At 41.6% G+C, this 23,782-nt stretch overlaps 1 protein-coding gene across 3 annotated transcripts in view; it reads right to left on the bottom strand.

Annotated features, from left to right (window-relative positions):
* The window catches only part of PPM1A (protein phosphatase, Mg2+/Mn2+ dependent 1A), a 33,678-nt gene extending 11,517 nt beyond the window's left edge, over nucleotides 1-22,161 (bottom strand). Inside the window, exons 1-3 of one of the 3 annotated variants that reach the window (XM_082218930.1) lie at nucleotides 21,870-22,161; nucleotides 4,359-5,212; nucleotides 3,228-3,345 (exon numbers count right to left, since the gene is read on the bottom strand). In XM_082218930.1, the coding sequence (XP_082075056.1) occupies nucleotides 3,228-3,345; nucleotides 4,359-5,192 (952 nt within the window). In that variant the 5' untranslated portion in view covers nucleotides 5,193-5,212; nucleotides 21,870-22,161. The remainder of the gene's footprint in view (nucleotides 1-3,227; nucleotides 3,346-4,358; nucleotides 5,213-21,869) is intronic. The other 2 variants (XM_082218928.1, XM_082218929.1) reach the window with 2 other exon arrangements.
* Nucleotides 22,162-23,782: the final 1,621 nt, after the last annotated feature.

The following is a 23,782-nucleotide window of genomic DNA, read 5'->3' as shown; positions in this document are numbered from 1 at the left end:
TGGTGAAATTAAGTATTTTTCCTTGTACGTTGGGTCAAAAGTGCAAGCTCTTAAACCTGGTCGGGCTGTAAATTAAAATGTGACCAATCTTCTCACTTGATTTACACCATTTCAGTAGCCATATAATGGTAATACTGTTTCCAGCTACCATTTTTAAAATTTCAATTTGACCTGTACAATGCAAAATTGCTTACAGACAGGCCTGTGCAGAGCTTTTCTGAGGCCTGGGGCTGAAGTCTTGTTAGAATAAAGTTATAAACTCAAACAAAAAATCAGTCAGTCCCTGGTGGGGCCCCCTGGCCAGCTTAGCTCTCACCCAGGGTCCTCCCCCCCCTGCATGGGCCTGCTTACAGATCTTCATTATACAGGTCAATTTTAAAATTATAATTCAAATTTCAAAAACACTAATTTAGGGCATTTTGGGGAGATTGCAGAAACAGGTTATTAAGCACATTTTGAATTATTCAACAGTTACATAGTCAGTTCTATTTTCCTGTGAATTTATTCAACCAAGTAGTTCCGTTAGCGCAAGAACTGTGCAATAGAACTAGCCCCCGTGTCCCCTTCACAGCATGTTCACCCCAACCCTCCAAAACAGTTTGGGAGTCAGTACAGAGGGAGGAGTACGGGGAAGTTCTTTTGTGCAAACGGAAAATCTTACATATATGGAACTACTTTGTTGGATGTTGAACATAAGCAGAAGACACTGGGTTGTAATCCAAAACTGCATGAGAGGAAGAAAACTTGTGCCACGGATCATTCCCTCCCGCCCAAGAGCCTCACTTGAGGGCTGGAGGACCCATCAAATTTTGCAGGCTGTGTCGTGCCCAGGGTAGCAGTATTTGAGGAAGGGGGAATTGCCTGAAAGCTGGTTCCTTTCACTGCAGCTCCAGATACAGCTACCAAAGAGGCTTTCTGGGGGAAGGGGGTACAAGGGGCTGCAGGGGGGAAGAGGTAAAGAGAAAGATGCAACTATAGAGTTGGCAGGGGACTCAAAGTTAGTTTATTCAACACTGACACCGGAAACCCATTACCAGAGAACAATTGCACATGTTGCCTTCCACTCACAGCACACTGAATAGAAACAGGCATGCTTGAAACTTTGACAGTTTCCAGTTCAGAACTGGTCCCAAGAATGCCTAAACTGATCTTTGACACACCTCAGTTTTTAAAAGTAGGATAGGGAAATAATGCAAGAAAGCGTAAATGACAACACTGTATTAACTGGCAGCTCCCTTTAAGACTGATCTTGTGGCAAATCCCCAAACTGCTTTTTGAACTCAGGAAAATTCAAAGAGCAATTCAAGAGTTCCAAAGGGGACTAAAAAGAAAATCTTCAAAATGCTGAGGTATATTCCCACTGCCCTTTGGATCGCAGCTATGGCATCTATTCACAAATTAAAGTCTAGCTAATTCCACTTACACAAAGAAAGAACTGTAAGGTCAAGTTTCATTTACGAACATGGATTTTGTTACACACACACACTCGTCAGTGAAATGGTTTCAGTCATATGGGATGATATCAAAATAAGCTTATGCATACAAAGTGCTTCCACACTTATAGATGAGGACAGATGATTTTCCTTTCTTGCTGTAGCTCCTCCTATCTATCAAATTCTGCTTGGATGCCCAAACCTTCCTAAGCAACTTTTCAGGAGGGGCAAAGAGCTGCAGTAGAACAAGCCTTTTTTTGCAAAATTCTGGTGCAGTTTTGCCACACTTTACTTTGGTTCCCAAGGATGAAAAAGTGTGGACAAACAAGAAAACACAAGTATTATTTTCTAATGCCTCTTCTCATTTAATCTATTAAATATTGATGAACATCTTACTAGGTCATTACAAACGTAACATTCCTTGCCCCAAGTTACCTTCTGAATACTACATATGCCACAATTTGTAACATTCATGGAAAGTGACTCCAAAACATGAGTATCAGTGGCCACTAACTGCAATTCTCCCAGTGTAAAGAGAATGTGCTATAATAGGAGCATAATAAAATTACATCACTACCACTACTGAGGATTTGAATAAAACTTTCAAGAGTTCAAAGTGCTTAACATTCATAATCTTGCTGTATTTCTTACAACCACCCCAAAATATTGCTCAATATTATGATCCCTCTAGTTAAAATGTAAGGGAAAGGGGGTCAAGAGTAGTAAATTCAAGGCCAAAATGAGATTGAATCAGAGACTTCCTAATATGTAGCTCTGTCTCTTAGGTACCACATGACACCAACTCTCAGTAAACAAGCCATTGAATCAACTCAAGATGACAAAATATTAAATAAACAACATTTATGTTCAGGACAGTTAAGCGTCTACAGAATAAAAAAATAAAGTGCAAGAGATTTTTTAAAACTCATTCATTAATATGGCAGGCGTACAAATATTTCATGTTAGTGCATGGGACTTACGACTTCAGAGCCTTTAAGGTGTAATCACCTTATGTTTAGGTCCATTACACTATATTATTATTATTATTATTATTATTATTATTATTATTATTACCACCACCATAATCAAATTTATTGGTCACTTTTTTGCCACAGGCACTCAGCAAATTCAGTTTTTTAAAATCTAATTTTTACTTAACTCAACATTCACAATAAAATGGTTTCTTTATTTTGGAAATAAACATATATTACAACTTATAGTTTCAATACATACTTACTAAGTCCTGTTGAACATACTGGAACATCTAAGGAAACATGCACAGGATTGCACTGCACATGTTCAAAGGCACTATAATACAGTGTGAAACACCTTTCAAATTCATGCTTTAAACCAGAACCAGTTTTGAACCATATGGCACAAAATTATATGAAACGCAAAATACCAGATTAAATTATCTATGACAGTACTGATTTCAAATTTACTATTACACAAGCATAACAGATATTAATAAACTATTAATTTAAATTTGATCGTATTATGATGGCTAACTGTCTACTCAGCAACCAGGATCAAAAATTGCTTACAGTCTAGAATTATTGCTGGCAAAATAAATGTTATACTCAAATCTTTCTCCAGTGTAAGAAGAATTGTCAAGGACACCTATTTTGACAGGACATACTACACATATCCAAAAAGGCAAGAAAATAACCTTTTTGTGAGGTGTAATGCTGAATGGCACTTAAGAATTTAAGAAAACGCTTATAGATGCTTAGGACTTAGCTGTTGGGCATTTGTTTAGAAATAAAATTACTTATTTTTTTTTAAATGAGCCACCTTCTACTCTGCTTTCCAGGAACTTGTCCAGCTCTGCTTCTCTCTTCACTGCCTCTGGTAATACCTTTGGTGCATTTGGGAAACAGATCAATATCACACTCATGTTGTCTCGGCTTCCCTGGAGTGGGAGGGGTGGAGAAAAAGAAAAGAGTTTGATGAAGTTCTATTTTCCAGCATAATATTCACACAAGTCTGACAACTTTCTTTACATTAATACAAGAAAATGCTAATGATCATAACTTTCACCAATTTCTTACTCCAACACTGAATGTAAGCAAGTATCCATTTGCTTCTATAACTCTTGTTCAACGAAGTCACTTTGTTCAAAGCTTACATGAGTTATTCTGGCTCCCCTTTTGGCAAAATACAGATTGCAACTGCAATACTAGTAACACAACAAAGCACAATGAGTGATAATATTAAAGGCATAGTCTCCAACTTCTTGCATACTTTTTATGAAAGTGAAGGTTAATGAAACAAATGAGGAATGAGTAGTTTAGCTAACCTACAAAATAGAAGAGGAAACAATTTTTCAATAAAAGGCCTATTTGGCCTAAACTAGATACAACAGCTGTTGCATGTATCTTTTGACCTGCTGCCACCAAACCTCCATGATACTAATTTTAAGAAAAGTGTGGTGGTGGAGAAATATTAGTAAGTAAAGTTAGAGCTGATGTCCAATTTGGCTATGTGAGATCTTAGCTTAAAATAATTTACCAATGCACATGTTTTTCTCCAAAGAATGTGGAAAGCTGCCTTATATAATTAGATGATTGGTCCATCTAGCCTAGTATTGTTCACACTGATTGGCAGCAGCTTTCCAGGTTTTCAGACAGGAGTCGTTTGCAGCCCTACCTGGAGATGCTGAGGATTGAACCTTGGACCTCTGGATTGCAAAATGTTAACTGCCAATGAACTACAGTCTTTTCCCTACATACAAAATCCAGCAACCTAGTAGCAAAGCAAGTTAGATTTAAGCATGTGTGTTCAATATTGGTCCCAGGGAGTCAAAAGCCAGCTAAAATTGTGACTGACAAGGTACCACTTTCAACATCAGCCATATCCATCGTTTGCCAACACTACAACTAATAATACACATTTCAATATATCCTACGTAAAACTTCTGGCTACCTTATACAAGCAGGTGTCGACTATCTCATTGCAAACTCTTTCAAGGTCATCAGTGACTTCAAGCCTTGATCTGACAAATTCACACAGCTCTTCATTTCCCATAACATCCCAGATGCCATCACAGGCCAGTATGATGAACTGATCATCATCTTCTGATCTCTCAATTTCATAAACTTCAGGCTCAGGTGAGACAAGCTGCTCTGTAGGGCCTTTCCCATGGACACATTTGTAATCAAAGTCTCCAAGTGCTCTAGACACAGCGAGGGAGCCATTCACACGCTGAATCATGACTGAACCACCTGCATTCTGTATACGTTCCTTCTCCAGTGGATTATTTGGTTTGTGATCTTGCGTAAAGAAATAAACCTTTCTGTTTCTACAAAGTAATCCTCTAGAATCTCCACAGTTGATAAAATAAGTGTGCTGAGGAGAGATGAGGACTCCCACAGCTGTTGACCCGCTTCTGTCCGCACCATGCTTCTTCTCAGAAAGTAGCCTCATTTGTTCATCAATTTGCAGAAAACCTGTTCTGATTCCTGTCTTTACACTCTCCACGGATGGGGAAGCTCCACGGGCTTTAAAATCATGATTGCTTGTGATGTGATCTAATAAATGCTCGCAGCAGTATTTGGCAACTTGGGATCCAGCGTGTCCATCATACACAGCAAAAAAAGACCACCCGTCAAGTCCATTTGGTAAGCCAATTACAGCTGTATGCGCATCCTCCATCTCAACTCGCCAACCTTGCATGCTACTTAGCCCATAACGTAGTCCATTGCCCTGCCCTTGGGCATTGTGCTTCTCCATCTTTGGCTTATCTAAAAATGCTCCCATGATGTCTTGTCCTTTAAGATCTGCAGAGACAAAAAGATCTGCTGTTAAGCTATTTTTAAGACAGTTAGAAGTTTAATCATATGCTGAACATGTTGCTTAAAGAAAACACGAACCTGAACTGCAGTGCTTACTGTACAAAACAGGCAGAATATGTTTACTTAACGGGGAGCTGAACTGTTCAGCTTGTGGCTTTGTGAACTTCACTCTTGGGAATAGTTTGTGTATTATTATAAATATTTAAATTGTTACTATGCAAGAGAATGGCTTGCACTTTATTAATGTGGCTTTTATCAAAACATCTGCAGTAAGTGTAAATAAATCAAACCACAGCTCAGACTCTTAAGAAATAAACAAAGCTCAGTGGATTCTTGGTTGCACTGTACCGTAATATTTTCTGTCACCCATTTGTATACCAACACACCAAACCCAGATTTAACTAGATCCATCTTGTCATGCACTTGGCCAGTAGCCGTCATGGAAGCTACCTGGAATGGAACATCCCCAACTGGAAAGCAAAGATCTGGACACTATACTTTCTGTTGATGCAACCTAGAATTGCATTAGCTTTTATTGCTGCTGCTTCACACTGTTGACTCATGTTGAACTTGTGGTTTACTAAGAACCCCTAGATCCTTTTCACATGTAAGCCAGGTATCCCTCATCTTCTATTTGTGCAGCTGGTTATTCCTGCCTAATTTGTACCGCTACATCAACAACTAATGTGCTCCGATGGGAAAATAAGAGGACAAAATTGACTGAACTGGGCTATGGACATAGTTGTGACAGAAGACTGTAAATCATACTTGCATCTGCTTAGCAACATTAATTTTTAGGTTTTTGTGGGTTTTGTTTGAAAGAGCACAGCTTGTATTAATCACAACAGGTAAATGGTAATGGCACACTCTTCCAGTATATTATACATCTTTAAACGATGTTTTTCTTCGTAGATTCTCATTGTTTATTCTACCTGAACCCATTTTAGAAACAAAATCTGTATTCATGCCATAATTACTGAAGATGAATAGTTATTGAAAAAGTTTTCCAAAGAAATCTTACATCTATTTAAAAAAGAATGTATCTTATTCTTAACACATAAAGAAGTCTTTAAGCAATCATACAAATTCCACATTATATACAATACCCTAAAGTGCTATAGTGAAATAAAAGTATCCAACTATGTTTCAGTCATCTGTAAATGGGGACGTGCATACAATTTCAACTAACAACTGTACTGGATTGCTTTGAAGCCTTTAAAATATTCTGAGTAAAGTTCACACCTTTTAGAAAAGTAAGAGTTTCGTACAAGATGGCAAAATCTGTAGCTCTCCCCTCAGAAAAAAACTCCTGAATGCAATGCATCAAATATTCAATCAACCAGGCTGCCAAACATCTGCAAAACCACAATATACAGTACACTGCATTCAGCCTTAAGATCATATGTTGTGCATGCATGGCATGATCTCCCACACAGTGGAATATGAATGATCTTTGGATTTAACCGTTCTATATAGATTTCAGGCCAGTTGTCTACACAATTAGGAAGTAACCCTGCTTGCTGGACAGAGGTAAGAACCAGAAGAATAATTGGCCACAGACCTGGGTTCGGGGATGAGAACATAGAAGAGCCCTGCTGGAGCAGGGCAAAGGCCTGTCTAGTCCAGCATCCTATTCTCACAGTGGCTAACCAGCTGTGTATGTAAAGCCTTTATTATTGCAACAGGAAACACTGGCTGTAGCACAGTGAGGGTCATTAAGGGGCACTACTGTCATAAAGATGGAAGAACAGGAAATAGAAGAGAGAGAGAGAGAGAGAGATGAAGCAGAAATCTCTGGGGACAACAGGTTTAGACAGGGGAAAGAACAAGTACAAGAGCAGGAAATGCTGCCTGAATATGCTGTCTTTTTTATTATTATTCCTGCATTAGATAGCAGAGTGATTCTATTTGAAGAATCTTTTGTAAGCAGCTTTGAAGAGCTTCTCGGGGCTATAAAGCAGGATGTAACTATTCTGAATAATGAATATATAATAACAGCAAAATACATATGACTCTTAAGACCTGAATTTATCTATTCTGAATTGTGGAGAAAAAAAGTATGTAATTGCTCACAGACTGTTGAAGAATTTATTATTATTATTATTATTATTATTATTATTATTATTATTATACCCCACCCATCTGGCTGGGTAAAAGATTTTTGATAGGTTCTTATCAAGACCCCTTTCTTTTATACCCCTCTCCTTTTTAAGGAGTCAGAAAACATATTTTAAATCTCTAAGAACCAAGCCTAGACAAGGCTGATAGAGCATCAGAAATTGCAGAATTTTGGAGATGCACAAGCCACCAAGCCTAGCACTTCCCTGTCCAGAGACAAGACTGCAACTTCCAAGCAAATCATTCCCTCAGTATTCCCTCATATCAACTCTTTCTCATACCCAAGACTGAAACATGGCTCCATAACTAGATATTGTATATCATAATAGCCAGGAACATGAGCTGTGAACAGTCTCAGTTGAATTATCACCTACCTTAGAAAAGTTTTAAGCATTACCAAAATATGAGAAGAGCAATGAATACTGAAAGAAACCATATAAACATTCATAAAACCACAAAGCACAAAGGGAAATCTTATAAAAATATGCCTCAATCCCTTATTAGCTAATATATTTATCTGTCTTTTAGCTAAACAAATATGTTGAAACTGTCATTGCATTGCCGTTCACTTCCTTCCCAAAAGGCTAAAGTGGTTATCATATGAATGCAATTCCTCCAAATACAAGGGCTGGGATGCAGGTCAAATAATACAGTGGTACCTCGGGTTAAGTACTTAATTTGTTCCGGAGGTCCGTTCTTAACCTAAAGACCACTTTAGCTAATGGGGCCTCCTGCTGCCGCCGCTGCACGATTTCTGATCTCATCCTGAAGCAAAGTTCTTAACCTGAGGTACTATTTCTGGGTTAGCGGAGTCTTTAACTTGAAGCATATGTAACCTGAAGCATATGTAACCCGAGGTACCACTGTACATGAAGTCAGGAATTCATACATGGCAGTCTCCTTTTATATCATCATGGGATTATTCAAGAATGAAGGCCTTGTGCTTCACAGACCTGCAAGACTCAGAGAGAAAGTCAGGTCTGTGCATAGACAAGCCCACACACTCCTCATTTTGCAACAGGCATCCTGCAATCCTTGGGTGAATATGCTCTGCTCCCCTGCCCCAAATCAATTACATGTCCTAGTTTCTCCTATGGGTTACACGCTGTACTTACATGTATCCTTAAGCATGATCATGAGGTTCAAGTGGAAACATGAGGCAAACACATAAATGGTCAACACAATGGCACAATTCACTTGTTTCCAGGAGTCACAATTACAACCAAGTCCACCACATATATTTTATGAAAGAGGGGCTTCCATCTGATCTGGTATGGTGTTCCAGAAAAGAATGATGTCATCTAGAGATTTATTTATTTGTTTTTAGGATTTTCTCTAACACTTCAATAAATGTTTCTAGTTTACAGGAGATGAGTTAGTTGCTGCACTCCTCAGGGTGACTATTCTCCAGTCTTGGGGCCAAAAATATTTGAATTAGCAAAATATGGTTTACACTTGCCATGCAAACGAAGTGTGTAAACAAGAATCTGACCTGGTCTGCAGGGCAAACAAACCACACCTTGCTGTTCAGATTTAACAGAAAACTATGATTTCCTACAAACCAAGAAGCAGCAAATGAAGTGGAACATTGAGGAGTATTCTTTTGTGCGAGCAGAGGGCCTGTTCCAATTAACACAAGGATGGGAATCTTTCCTCCTGGGATGGCTGCATCCGTTCAGGCATAAAATGTGTCAGGGGCCACATACCAGTGATGAAAGGGAGTGCCACTCCGCAGCCACACACCCCATTCCATCAAGTCATGCTCACATGCAAGCACACCCATTCATTCATTCTCTTTCACACATACCATCTATTCAATTCACACACAAGCCCCTCACTACAATTTGCACTGAGAAATAGGCTCCTATTTGTTCCAATGGATCCCCACCCCCCACCCCCACCAAGCAGGGGGTTGATCCAGATAGAAACGTTTTCTGGGGGAGTGTAAGAGGGACTTTTATCTTTTGCCCCTTGCTATGGCACAATGTAATCCAACATGGTCCCAACATTCACTCCAATGGATCATTTCTTGACAAAGCAAACTGCAAATACCAATCCTGATCAAAGCCACATCAAGGTGCATAGAGTTAAAGACCCACTACATCCCCATGCCAGAGTCCCAATCCAAATTGGCCCACTGTGCTCAGCATTTGCTACTTTTCTGTTGCTGGTTGAGGATGAAAAGAGAGCAGTAGGGATCTCAAGGAGCGGAACCACTGTCAGGCACTATACATACTGTCTCCACAGAATATTGCTTTTAACTTCAACAATATTTTTTCATAGGTTTTTGAACTTTGTGTATCTAATAGATTGTATAGTAGTGATCCCTTACTATCATGTTTTGTTATATATTGGGGTCAGTGATTCTGCATGCAAGTTAGTCTGAACATTATATATTATCACCAGCTAAACCAGGGCGGCCCAACTTTTCATACCAAGTGGTTGCAAAAGCTCTTCGGCATGGAACCTGGAGGCTGCACACAACTTGTTTTTTTGGGGGGAGGCCAAAATCTGACGTCCCCCCCCCAAGCCCTCACGCTGCCTTCCGAAGTATAGCTACGGTAACTGAAATGCCGTTCTTTGGGAATGATGTGCAAGGCTCTGGCAGGTTCTTAAGAGCCCTCCAACCTCCTTCCAAAAGCTGGAAAAGTGCTAACTAGGCTTTGGAGAGGTAGGAGGACTCTAGGACCCTGTCAAAGCTTCCATGCCTCCTTCTCAAAGCCCAGAACCTCACTTACCCACAAGGCTTTGGGATAACAGCACAGGGGCTGAGGGTCAAATGTTGTTGAGGGCCACCAAAAAGGCCTTGAGGGCTGCATGTGGACCTTGGACCACGAGTTGAACCACCCACGGCTAAACTATGACTGTTGCCTACTGCCTGCCCACAGGCAACCACCATATTACTCTTAATATTTCGAGTATATGTGGAATAGTACCAGAGTATATGGGGGCTTGCAGACAGATTGCCTGCCTTAGGGGGCTTACATTAAAAATATTTATTGTGGGGAAGATAGCAAAGAAACGGAAAAGAGAAACAAGGTTCAGAAGGGATGATGTGAACAATGGAGTTATTCAATATTTTTAAGACTCAAAAGAGTTTATAAACTTATCTTGATACATGTTGCAACAAAATTATGTGGTGATTTCAGAGTGTTTATATGGATTGCTTGTATTTGTATATAATGATATTCACTACTTTAGTATTTTATAGAAGTAGGCCGTAAAGTTAAAACTGCTTTCACGAAATTAGTCTTAAACAAGAACTTTAATTATATGCAAGGAATGTTTGACCTGTGTAGGGTGGGCTAATCTTTTATGTGCAGTCTAGTAACTTTTTTGCCAAGGTGATTTGCAAGGCTAGGGTAAGTCAAACGCATCATACTATCCACAAGTCACCTATAGTTCCTGCTCAACTTGACCAAATAGAAATGATATATTAAAGTGCATCACCTCTAATTATCATTAGTACTATCATGAAAATGCATCTCATTCTACTGTTGTGGTAGCAAGGTGGACTAAGTGCTTTGGGTCTATGTTCTCAGATCAAAGAACTCCTGTTCCGCATATCAGAATAATACTGACTTTCCCAGCAGTTGCCTTTCAGCTAAGAAGTGTACACCAAGTTCTTCACAAGAAAGTGCATATGTTCTCTTCCAAAACAATTTACTGCTTATTTCTGGGTAAATGCCAAACAAGTGGGTACATGAATGACATGAATGAGAAATACTTTCTGGATATACAGCAGCGGGAAAAGCTTTCAAAGTAGCAGAGTGTGTTTTCAGAAACCATGTTTCCCCCATGACAAACCACATAACGTTTCCAAAGTTAACATCTGTTTGTTTATGACAACAGTTCACATGCTCTTTTAATGTAGTGCTAATGATGTCAGCGCTCAGCATTTTGACTCATACACAAATCTCCAGAAATTATTCCAGAGAGCAGGCCTCTTGAATACAGAAAAGTAACTATGTTTTGCTAATTTATTAGCACTCTCATGATGGATAAAGTACCCAACAAGTACCACCAACGGTATTGAAATGTATATGACAGAGACCCAAATATTTTCAGTGTTGCACACCATGCTATAAAGTGAAGTGATGACAAACTGTTATAAAGGGTATAGCAATGACTGCATGCATGCTTTCTGGAGGCACCCAACATCAAAAGCATAAATATAGCCCTCTAAAAGCATACTAAGACAGGAAAGCGTAGGAATAGATTGTCAATGTCATCACAGTACAAGATCAACAGGATGTCTTAACAACTTTGTTCAAGTGCAAAAGTGTAAATATATAATAAACATCTAGATAAGTGGCAACAAAGTGGCAAAAATTAGATTCTGAACTAGCTAGCAAGTTCTGAAAACTCAAATGTCAGTTGACTATCTGAAGCAAACTTATATATTCTGGGTATGTGGTAGTCATGTTTGTAGCCTCTCAAGGAGCAAGATATGCATCTTGGGGATACTTCTGGATCCGTTACTATCGCTTGAGACTTAGGTGGCCTTGGTGGCCCAGAGTGCCTTCCATCAGCTTCAACTGGTGGCCCATCTGCACCCCTATCTGGACAGGGAAAGCCTAACTTCTATCATCTATGCTCTGGTAACCTCTAGGTTAGATTACTGCAATGTGTTATACGTGGGGCTGCCTCTAATCACGGTTTGGAAACTAGGTGGTGCAAAATTCAGTTGCCAAGCTGCTCACCAGGACAAGTCAAGTCGAACACATAACATCAATTCTGGCCCAACTGCATTGGCTGCCAATTAGTGACAATTAGTTTCTGGGCCCAATTCAGATTGCTGGTTTTGACCTTTGTTGTTGTTTTAGTCGTTTAGTCGTGTCCGACTCTTTGTGACCCCATGGATCAGAGCACGCCAGGTTTTGACCTATAAAGCCTTAAATGGCTGAGGACCACAATACCTCAAAGACCAGCCTGGACACTGTGATCATCATCTGAGGCCCTCCTTCACGAGGTGATGAGGGTGGCAACATGAGAGCCGGTCTTTTTTGCGGTGGCTCCCTGCTTGTGGAAGCCTCTCCCTCTCCCGCTAGGCAAAAATGAACTTTTAAATTGTAAACCACTCTGTGATCCGCAGATGAAGGGTGGCACAGAAATTTAGTGAGTAGGTAAGTAGCCTCCCTAGCCTCCAGGAGTGGGGATGGTAGAAATTAATTGATTGACTGACTGACAGTCTGTGTTGGGAAACATGTCCTGATGCTCTATAGATTTTTAAAAAGCAAGGGCTCCAATGTTTTCTTGCTACCTCAAGCATGGTAAACCTTAGGATAGGGGGAACTTAACGTATTCTTCCCAAAGTTCTGGTGGTTTCCTGCCTCTTAGAATGGAAGAATAGTGCTTCCTGCCCTGACATTATCATGTTCTCATACCACTTACAGAGTCCTGCATGCTTTCCTAACTGCAGCCCCTTTCCCCCTTTGCTTACAAATAGAAGGGACTTGAATTATGAAGTAACATACCTACTCCCACCAAGGCGCCTAGCAAAGGAATAGAATTTAAATGTGTAGATACAGATACCAAGGGTAAACAAGTGAAGGCGGCCTTCTCTTCTGGATATACACTTCTTCAAGTTTGGATATACACTTCTTCAAGTTCTCTTCAACATTGTGTTGTTTGCTATCTGCATCATAAGGCCTGCTGTCAATTTTAGATCGTCCACCCACTACAAGAGTGGCCATCACCTAGATTTTTTTAAAATTGTATGGTCTGCACAGTAGCATTCCTATGTTCCATCAGCCTGAGAAATCTTTCAGCACATGTCCTGCAGATGTGCCTTTTAACTTCAGACTTTTATGATTGCTTTTTGTCTTAAGCATAATCTTCAACCTGCTCTATTTCTCTAACTTGTCTTAGCTTAATTCATCTTCAGTCCTACCATTTCAATTCTTAATTTAGTTTAGTTAATTTAGTGGACACCGGTCCCGCCCCTGGGGCAGATCGGACTGAACCCAAGGGGGCGCTAAGTTGTTGTTTTTTCCTGAAAAGGGGGTGGTAGGCCAAATAAGTTTGGGAACCTCTGGTTTAGTTCTTCCAGGATTTATTTTAGCTATTGTGACTGTATCATCAACATATCGTAGATCCTCTGTTAACATTAATTCCCCTTTCTGGCCAATAAAGCTTTTAAAACACATCTTTCAAGGCAAGAGTAAATTAGCTCAGGTGATAAGTTATCTCCTTGTCTTATGCCTCTTTTCAAATGTACTGGATTGGTATTTATATGGAGATGATAAGTTGCTGCTGCCTTGTCTGCTATTTCTTGTAGTAGCTGGTTGCAACTGATATCAATTCTGTAATTTTGTAATGGCCACTGTAATGCCCAGGTTTCAATAGTATCAAAGTCTTTGTCCTAGTCAATGAATCCAAACATATATAGAGATAGTCGTCACATTTTTCTATCAACATTTTCATGGTTAATAGATTATCTGCTGTAGAATACGCTGCCAAACTCAGTGTTCAAAACTCCCGTTGCTCTAGGCCAGGCATAGGCAAACTTGGCCCTCCAGACGTTTTGGGACTATAACTCCCACCATCCCTGACCACTGGTCCTGTTAGCTAGGGATGATGGGAGTTGTAGTCCCAAAACATCTGGAGGGCCGAGTTTGGGGGTGCCTGTTCTAGACACGTTTTGCGACAGGGAATTTCATTAGCATGAGCAGTTTCTGAGCTCTGGGCACAATACTACGCCTAAGATTTCAGATTTAAACTGCAGAGTAGAAGAAAAGAAGGACCTTTTTCTGCCTCCCTACTTCCAGCTACTCTTTGAAGACTGGAGAAGAGACCCTCTTAAGAATATTAGGGGGTGGGCAGGGGAAGGACAAGACCATGTGAAAAATGAACATAATATTTAGCTGCAGTTCATTCATTTTCAGCTTTGCATTCTTGTTATTTAAAAAAATGTCTAGACATTCCGTAGTTGGGCCCATAACCTAGGTTTAAGGTGCCATTTAGCTCCTAGCTTTCATACTTCAGTTTCTAACACTGCTTTCACTAGAGCAGGAGTAAGAAACCTTCCAGATGTACTTAAGACTCGCAACTCCATTTAGTCCCAGCCAACTTGGTCAATCATCAGAAGATGATGGGAGTTACTGCCTAGCAACATCTGGAGGGCTATAGGCTCCCCATCCCTACATTGGAGTTTAGAACAGGTAGTTCATCCAATAAGATATTAATCTATGTTAAGACATTTTTAAACAAAATACTGACATCACATTACTGGTCATGATATAAACAAATCGTGTTTTCTGTTGTAGAGTTTAGTTTTCTAGTCTAGTAGTTTGTTGTTTTTTGCGGGGGGGAATTACCTTGAAACAAATATAACATTCTGATATAAATGTGAATCACTGTGTTTTGTAGTTATTGGTCCAGAAAGGCATATAATACCAGTCTTTTGTGTACTTAAGTCAGTGCAACTTCTCACATGTGTAACAGTTAAAATATGTGCAGCAATACTTGGATGAAAGCCAAAGCTGCTTATGTAAAAGCATGAAAACACATTTGCTGAGTTTTGCAAAGCAAACATAAAGGAGATAAAGAAGTAATATATTACTATACCTAGCTTGGCTCAATCTTATCCAACTGAGGAAAGTTTCATAGACTCGTAGAATTGTAGAGATGGAAGGGACCCTTATCCAATCCAACCCAATGCAAAGCAAGAACCTCAACTAAAGCATCCATGACAGATGGCCATCCAATCTCTGCTTTAAAACCTCCAGTGTTGATATTTGATATTTAACCAAATTGTAGGTGCTGACAGATACTCAAATTCATTTTAATTTATACTACCTTTTTATTTAGACATTTCAATTTCAAACTGATCTTATAACCACAAGGAGGTACTTTTGTTCAATGTTTATTAAACTAGCGTTCTCTGTTCCAAAGAATCTTTTATCTGTTCATATTTGACACCACATTTCATTTCCAAAGTATCTTTTGAATACTAGCCTTTGTAAAAATTCAGATGCAAAGCAAAGTATAGGCTCAAGGAATCAGGGGGAATAAATGGGAGATGTGGGGAGGAAAAACGATCAGCATTAAAGGCAAAGACCAAAGATGGAGGATGTGTCCCTAGTTTGCAATCAACGTTCGAGTGATATTTCTGATTGACTGCTTTAAGGGGTCAGGGAAATCCTTTTTTGGTGAAGCAGGGCTCAAGCTGGCAAGTCTTCTCTCATGTCTGGGTTAAAGCTACAGCTACTGATTACCTTGGGATGCTCAGGTGCCCTTTAGATGTAGCAATGTGGTTAGCTACTTTCCCATGAAGTGATCCCACATGGATGGGATAATGCAACCATATACTAATGATAGGGCTAATCATTGAGTCTTCACCACAGCACTGAATTCCAAGACCCACATGATAAGCCACACTGCCATATCATTCAGACACAGCTCCTAGATATCATGTCACCTAAAGGAGAAACAGCCCCAGATACTCTGTGTAGACTTGAAATAGAGACAAAAGCTTACTAAAATTCAAAAGCAAGCACCAATTACCGAAAAGAACAAAGGCTGTGGGATCCATCTGCTTTTCACAAATGTGCTACTTAAGTTATCAGTGTTATACTGTCTTGCTTAATTTAGTATTCCAGAAACAGAAATATGAGAGGTCTGACCTTATGACTATTTTGCTAAACAATTAGGATCACTGTACTGGCATCAAGAAACAAATGCTTTAATTCATTGGGATAATGAACATACCCAGGACATCAGGTCATGCAACTGGGTGAGAAACAATGATCATCATTAACATGTTGCTTTCTAAGCAGTAGTACCGACTAAATAGGAGTGGCAGATAAAACTGATGGAATGAGCGGACTGAATAATAGAAGCAGGAAAATGAATTAAAATGAAATTATAGGGGGAATTTAAAGGGGGATTGAGCTTTTTGAATATGCAGTTAGATAAAGAAAACTAAAATGAACCATGGAAAAAGGGGAACGGAAGTAACGAAATGCTCTTATGTAATCTGTTGTTTGTTGTAAAAGAGAAAATGATAAATAAAATACTATTTAAAATATTGCTTTCTAGCCATCATGGAGCCAGCTACATCAAAAGAAACCTAAGTTGTTATAGGTGTCAGTACCCACTCAGAATGGCATAACAAAGCACAAAACAGACATACAACCCTACTTACCTCCCACACAGCACATTGTGGTAGCTACAGCAGCACACCATTATTGCAAGTTTTTACATCAAGAAAACTCAATTTAAGTGGTGTTTCCCCCCCAAAAAAACCTGAACAATGCAATGCATGCGACACCACCCCAAAAAGTACCCACAACTGCCTTTTCTTATGAAAGCTGCCACCCTATTTTTACCTGTCCCAGTGAAGTTCACCTTAGTTCATATGTATAGGTTTGCACTGTAAAGCAGGAAACATTTCTGTACTGCATTCTTTGCTGCCAAAGCTGTGTCCAAAGCAGTGAACATATAAAAATAATTAGTGTGATTACATCAGTAAAATAATTTAAAACACCATCAACAGCAATTAAAAAAGTTTAAAAAAAGGATCCACAACAGCATCCATAATGTGAGCCACTGTGGTATACACCAGAGAACTGGACTTTGGTCAGAGTGTTTTAGGTTCATATCCCTACTCAGATAAGAAATTTCCTGGGTGACCTTAAATTATCTCTCAGCCTAACATATCTCATATCTCACTGGCCTAACATATCTCATTGGCCAGATATAAGATCTTATTTATTATTTAAAGTACATTGTTTGGACTCAATATGAGGCAGCTCACAAAAGATCCAAAACACAAAAAAAAATTACAAAAGAAAATATTAATAACTAAAACAGCAGCAGAAATAGACATCCAATCACTAGTTAGCACTAAATAGCCTTCCGAAGGTCAAAGACTCTAAACCAACCATTAAAACACCAGAGAAATGGTCAAAGACACTGCCCAGAGATAAAGATGTCAGGCCATCACACTAAAGCAAGAAGCTGTGACAAAAGTGATGATGATGCCAAAGCTAGATAAGACCGTGACTATGTAAGGGCTTCTTAAAGCAACCAACGCTTTGAACTCTGTCCAGATTTAGGCAACCAATGAAGCTGAGCCAAAGAGCAAAACACTCTACGCAGCTTGCTCTTCACTGCATTCTGCAACAGCTTCCAGACCAACATTTTACAGCTTGCATGTTTAAAATTGTTTTTCAAAAATTAATTACCGTATTTTTCGCTCTATAACACGAACCAGACCATAACACGCACGTAGTTTTTAGAGGAGGAAAACAAGAAAAAAAATATTCTAAACGAAAAAGTGGATATATGATTTTTGTGGTTCATGCTGTGGCCACAGACATGTGATTTTTGTGGTTCATGCTGTGGCCACAGACATGTGATCTGACAGTGAGTTTGGAGTAGCCCAATGCAATAATCCTGAGGATCCATGTGGATCCATGCTTTGTAACCACAGAGGAGGGAAGGAAGGGGAACCATGGATCCTCTGCTCACGACTGCAGCAGATCCCACCCGCAGGCATTCGCTCCATAACACGCACAGACATTTCCCCTTACTTTCTAGGAGGAAAAAAGTGAGTGTTATGGTGCAAAAAATACGGTATTTGGGATATATCAAATGAACAGAGGAAGCTTATAGAGAGTCTAATAACTGGTGCATGTAGTACAGTACTATCTACAGTACTATCACATATATATTGCGTTACACCAGAATGAACAATGACCTACCTCACAGGACTGCTGAGAGTAGATGTGAAATTAGCCACTCTCCTAGAACAAGTAATTCATTCTAGACAAGTAGTTAACCGGATCTATGGGCCATTTGGATATATACCAGCTAAGAAAAGATAACAATTCTCAGGAAATGGATTCTAGACCACAAAATATTACATTATAATTAATTTGTTTTAAGGTGTAAAAAAAGGGGAGGTGCTGCAACCAACTAACATAGTGACCCCTCTAGAACTTTTTACCATGACACATGTACACACAGATGGGTAGACTCACTGTTAAACTTTGAACTAATCTGAAGGCTAGTGGAGAAGATGAATGAGGACAAAGCCCAAAGAATGAATAAAAATGAGCGCCATTAGAGCAGCGTTTCTCCAACTTAGGTCTCCAGCTGTTGTTGAACAACTCCTATCATCCCTGACCACTGGTCCTGCTAGCTGGGGATGATGGGAGTTGTGATCCATCAACAGCTTGAGACCCAAATTTGAGAAACACTGCACTAGGGTTGGTCTTAGACCTGAAAAAGAGGAGTCCCCACAGCAGTGTCACGATGTGGCTTTCAATATAGTCACTATCTTAGTTCCTCAACCACAAAATGGAAAGATTTTACTAACGCAGGTAGTTCCTTAAGCACACTAGAGAATGTGAGGACTCTTTGCAGTAAAACGTGGGGTGGAATTCTATGCAGTGCTAAATGGAGTATGTGTCCAGGGAACAAGTACACTTGTGCAACGGGACTTTCTTCTCTATCCTCCCCCTGTGCACCTCCTAAAGCTGTTCTCGGGGTTCTGCCAACCCTCCAGAGCAGGCTTAGAAGGCATAAGGGGAGGAGAGGGGAGATAGTTCTGCTGCAGGACTGGACCTTGTTCCACAAACACAACAATTTAGCCCAAGACAATTATCACTTAATCCTTAATATAGTATATGGAAGAGAAGTCAGTAGGATTTGATTGCGATACAGTTGCTTTATAACAGGGAGTGAAAAGCATATGAGCTTTCAACCGGAATAAGCAAAGGCTCTCACAGGGGTTCCGGCAATAAGCCCAGCTCCAGTGGGTGGAAAGTGGTATGATGAGAGTTCTCAAACTATTTTGCCATGTTTAGTATTAGTCTCTAGCTGTCATCTGCATGTATAAATATTCCACCCATCTGGCTCTTGAAAGAAAGCAGAGCCCCAGAGGAAGATTACCTGGCTACGCTATATCCTCACATATTCCCTATATTCTGCCAAACTGTGCTTCTAAGCACAGTACTCATTTCTACTATTTACACAGCTTTATAAAGGGAAAGGAAATCTGACAGCTCAACTACTTCCATTAGGGCTCTTCTGAGGGACTCTTAGGGACTGACAACGCCTTCAACAGCACAAGCACTGCAGCACTGTCTGCAGACTAAGGGAAAATATGCTAGGTCACATTTTTAAACATCATTATAACAGTAGTAATTGAAGAGAGTCTTTTCAACTTCTTTTTCAACCTGAGAACTCAAAACACATGTGAGGAAAATGTGTGTCTACTAGGTCATGGTAATAAGCAGTGCTTTTTTTCTGGGGGGACGCAGGGGTATGCATACCCCTAAACATTTTGTGAATCTAAGTTTGGCCTCATTGAGGGGTAGTATTTCAATATGAGTAGAAAAATGAGTACCCCTAAGCATTTTTTTAGAGAAAAAGCACTGGTAATAAGAAACTGTTCTCTCCATGTTCCAATATAGATACCTGCTTTAACAAAACACATGTTTGCAGTGATTCCTCAATAAGCTGAAGAGAATCAATTCTTGTTTGTGAGGAAATCACATACTCTAACTAGTACATCATAAGATGGACAATCATCACACTGAAGTAACTAAGCAACTTGCTGTTTTCTACAACAAAATCTGAATCCTAAACCCCAAATCTGTGTTTTAAAAATTATCCCCTTTTATAGAATTATAAAACAATCTGTATTTTAAACTACAAGCACCAGAAATGTGTATTATCATCAAATTACTTAAACGCAAGACTGCATAATGGATCCAAAACTTAACCAAGTCACAGCTTTTGTGGCTTCCCCCCCCCCCCTTTATAGCTAAGAAATGTCTCATGAAATCTGGGGGTGAGAAGGCTAAGCAAAATTTACACTGATCAGGAGTTGGGCTTCTGTGCCATATATAACTTTATGCCCCTCCCCAACTACTAAAAGCAGAACACAACAAATATATGCAAACCTCCTTGTGTTGCATAATGCGCACACACACAGAGAGGCTACAGAATTCATAGTTGCTTGGTGCAGAATCTGGAATATTTATAGAATGAAATAGACAGAGCCAAAATCATAACATGCGCCATAAATAACTATAGCATCACTGTTCTGTAAAAAAAAAAAATTGCAGAAAAAAATCTAATAAATTACCTTTTGCATTTCAATGGGCAATAGTACAGCCCTCTGAAAACAGCATCTCACACCCACTTCCACTATTCAAAGTATCACAAGAAGTGGCACATTTACATAACCCTTTTTTGTTTGGGTTCATTTCCCTTTCCCACACCTTTTTTTTCTTCTAAAAGAGACAGCAATAGCTGTGTGTGTAGGAAGGCAATCACTGAGGCAGACTACTTCATAAATATTGCACATCTGAAAGTATATACCTAGCAAAGTGGATGATGCAGCAGGGTGGGGCACTTTATAAATAGACTCATTTATTAATGGTTCTCTGTGAATGATAGCAGAATGCTTTGCAGGAGGAGGAGAATGTGTGCTTATAACCATTATTAATAAATCCTGGCAGACAGCAAGCTTTTTCGCCCACCACCATCCCTCCAGGGGAAGATACAGACATCCAGCTACGTCATCACCGGATTGGGTTGGCATGAACAATGAACACAGAGGAATCAAATCCCAAACATTTGGCCGCCTTCTACACACACACACACACACACACACACACACCTAAAACCTCTCTCTCAGTTTCAGATTGCGGTGCTAAATAAATAAGTTCTGCCAAAATCAAAGAGTCTTCTTCCCTCCCACAAGGAAACACGTAAAGACTTGCCTGTCAGATTTAGCGCCCTGTATATACTAAAGGCTCAGCATATTAGGGTGTTTAAAATAAACTGAATAAAAGAGCATGGTTTTTGCTTAGGATTAACAGAATCAGAGTTGGAAGGGCCTCCGAGGGCCACCTAGTCCAACCCTCTGCAATGCAGGAATCTTCAGCCCAACCTGGGGCTCGAACCAACGACTCAGAGAGCAAGAGTCTCTTTGCACTAGGAACTGACTTACTTTTAAGGCCTCCCATTTCACACCCACCCACATACATACATATACCAGTAAGGAAAAGTGGGGGTGGAATTAACTCGCCAACACCAGGAACTGAAGGCATTTAAGTGTCTCTCAGCTACCCTGGTTCCTTTCCCCCTCTGCTGCCGCCCTTCCCCCCACTCCCAAGCCCCCCTGCAGGATTTCCGACTGTAAGCTCCTAGGGGCAGATCCGTGCACGGAAACATCCGATTCCCAGAGCCAGTTTGCCACCGTCTCTGCCCCACCCCCCAGCAGCTCGTGTTTTAAAATGCCAGCTGCTGGCGGCGGGGGGGGGGGGGCGGGTCCGGGTCCGGCGGATCTTTTGAGGAGGATTACAACACAGAGAGACGCCTCATCCTCGACGACACGCAGGCCGGGCGCCTCCTCGCCCTTCCTCCCCACTGGCTTCCAGGCCCAAGATCCAGGCGGCGGCGATGGCGGCCTCCTCCTCCTCCTGCTACTGGGCCTTTCTCTCTCCCTCCACCCAGGCGCACCGGAGGCCTCCCCTCAGCCACCCTCGGGGCCTCCACTTACCCTACGGGAGAGGGGGCTCTGAGTGGGCGCTCCGAAGCGGCGCAGGGAGGAGGCCTGGGCCAGACCGGGCCGAGCCGAGCCGGCGAAAGCGGCCTCTCTCGCCTCAGTTCATTCAGACGGGGCGAGACGATGGCGGCGGTGGCGGCGACTGCGGCGAAGGCAGCCGCGGCCGCTGTTTGTGCTGCTGCTGCTGCTCCTCCTGGCTGGCCCTAGCGGGGAGCCGAGCGCTCATCTCGCCCGGCCTCCCCGTCGCCCACCCCTCCCCTCCCGCGCCGCACGCGGGTCTCCCCTCCTCCCCTCGCGGCAACGGCGCCTCACGCGCTTCCCCGTCCGCCACCCCACCAGCACCCGCCTCAACTCCGCTTCAATTCCCTCAGGCGGGCGGGCGGGCAACCGAAGCAAGCGAGCGAGCAAAGGGTCGCGCACGCGCAAAGAGAACCACCCAGCGCGCGAGGGAGAGAGGGGAGGAGGACGACGTAAGCGCGGAGCGGAGAAGACGCCGAAAGCGCGAGCTCGCCTCGCCACGCCGCGCGTGCGCGGGGTGAGTCGGCTGTATAACAAGGCAGGGGGAGGCACGCCCGCGAGAGGGGGAAAAGGAACTCTCCCGCCGGCCTCCTATGCCTGGCCTGCGTACGTGCCGTGCGTGCGTGCACGCGCAGTGGTCTCTCCCCCCCCTCCCCTACTAAACACGCAAGCACGCACGCCGGCTCGAGCTTGCGCTCCCTGAGCGGCCAATGGGCGCGCGGTTTCTAGCCTTTTGCCCCGCCTCTCCCCTCCGTCCGTCCAACCCCAAGCCCGCGTCTCCTTGAGTAGCAGCTTTCGACGGTCGTTGGTCGTTTTTTCCCTTTCGTATCGCCGGCTGTGGCGCAGCGCGCGGCGAGAGCCCGGATGTTGGGGCTGGCTGAGGAGGGAGGCGAGGCGGAGTTGTTTGCTGAGGCCGGGTGGTTATTACATCACCTTCGTCCCTCAGCGGGCCTTCGTCTTCTCTCAGGGCTGAGGGAAGCTTTGGAAATAGAGAGAGAAAGCGGCCAGGCGGGCGCAGCCCACCATGCGCATCACACTCTTCTGTTATTAATAGCATTAGTATTTGTATTAGTATTTACTGGTGCTGGTGAAATAAATTTATGGCGGGGGTGGCGGGGAATAGCAACCGAAACATTCGCTGCTGTTTACATAATACACGCCGGTTTCCCGCCCACCCTGGATTGGGGGTGCAGCGCGTTCGTCGTATTTTCTTCCCTCAACGGAGACGCTTGTACACTAAAATCCCCGATAAAACGTTACTGTAGCCTCTTCCACAGCTTCTGGTAGAGGAAAAAACAGGAATATTTGTGCCTGGGGTGCGGGTGGAGATTTAAAACACGGGAGACCTCCCCCAGAACAAGCAGCCCTACAGGGCAGGTCAGAAATACAAAAGGCTGAGGAAAAGATAAAATTGATTTAGGAGAAAAAGCAGCAGGAGCAGAACCACTGCTCAGGAAGGTAGAATAAATAATAGTAATGGTAATAATACAGGCATATACAGTACATGTGAAAGTATCAGGAGACCCCACTAACTACAAGTGAATTTTATTTTATTTTTTGCCTTAGCATAGAACCAATGTACCTCAAATCCAGAGAACCACAAATGGAGTTTATCTAAAAGATTTACCCCTCACTTTTCCTATAAATAGTAAAAGGTGCGACTAAAGTCATCACTTGAAACAGTTAATATTGCTAATTACCGAAGTCAGCACAGCATAAAACAACATTCAGAAAGCATCTGCAGGAAACAGAGTGATGCCTACAAATAAGCTCATCTTGAGCCAACTGTTAAATCCAGATGTTAGAAACCAAAAGCCTTTGAGGGGGGTATTTTGTCATCCACCAAAATTTATAGGGGGAGCCGAGACAAACTTCCCTCAGGAGGGATT

This window comes from Podarcis vaucheri (assembly GCF_965113315.1).
Source record: "Podarcis vaucheri genome assembly, chromosome: 1".
NCBI lineage: Eukaryota > Metazoa > Chordata > Lepidosauria > Squamata > Lacertidae > Podarcis > Podarcis vaucheri.
The sequence above is the reverse complement of the archived record's forward strand: the minus strand, read 5'-3'. Positions and strand labels throughout refer to the sequence as shown.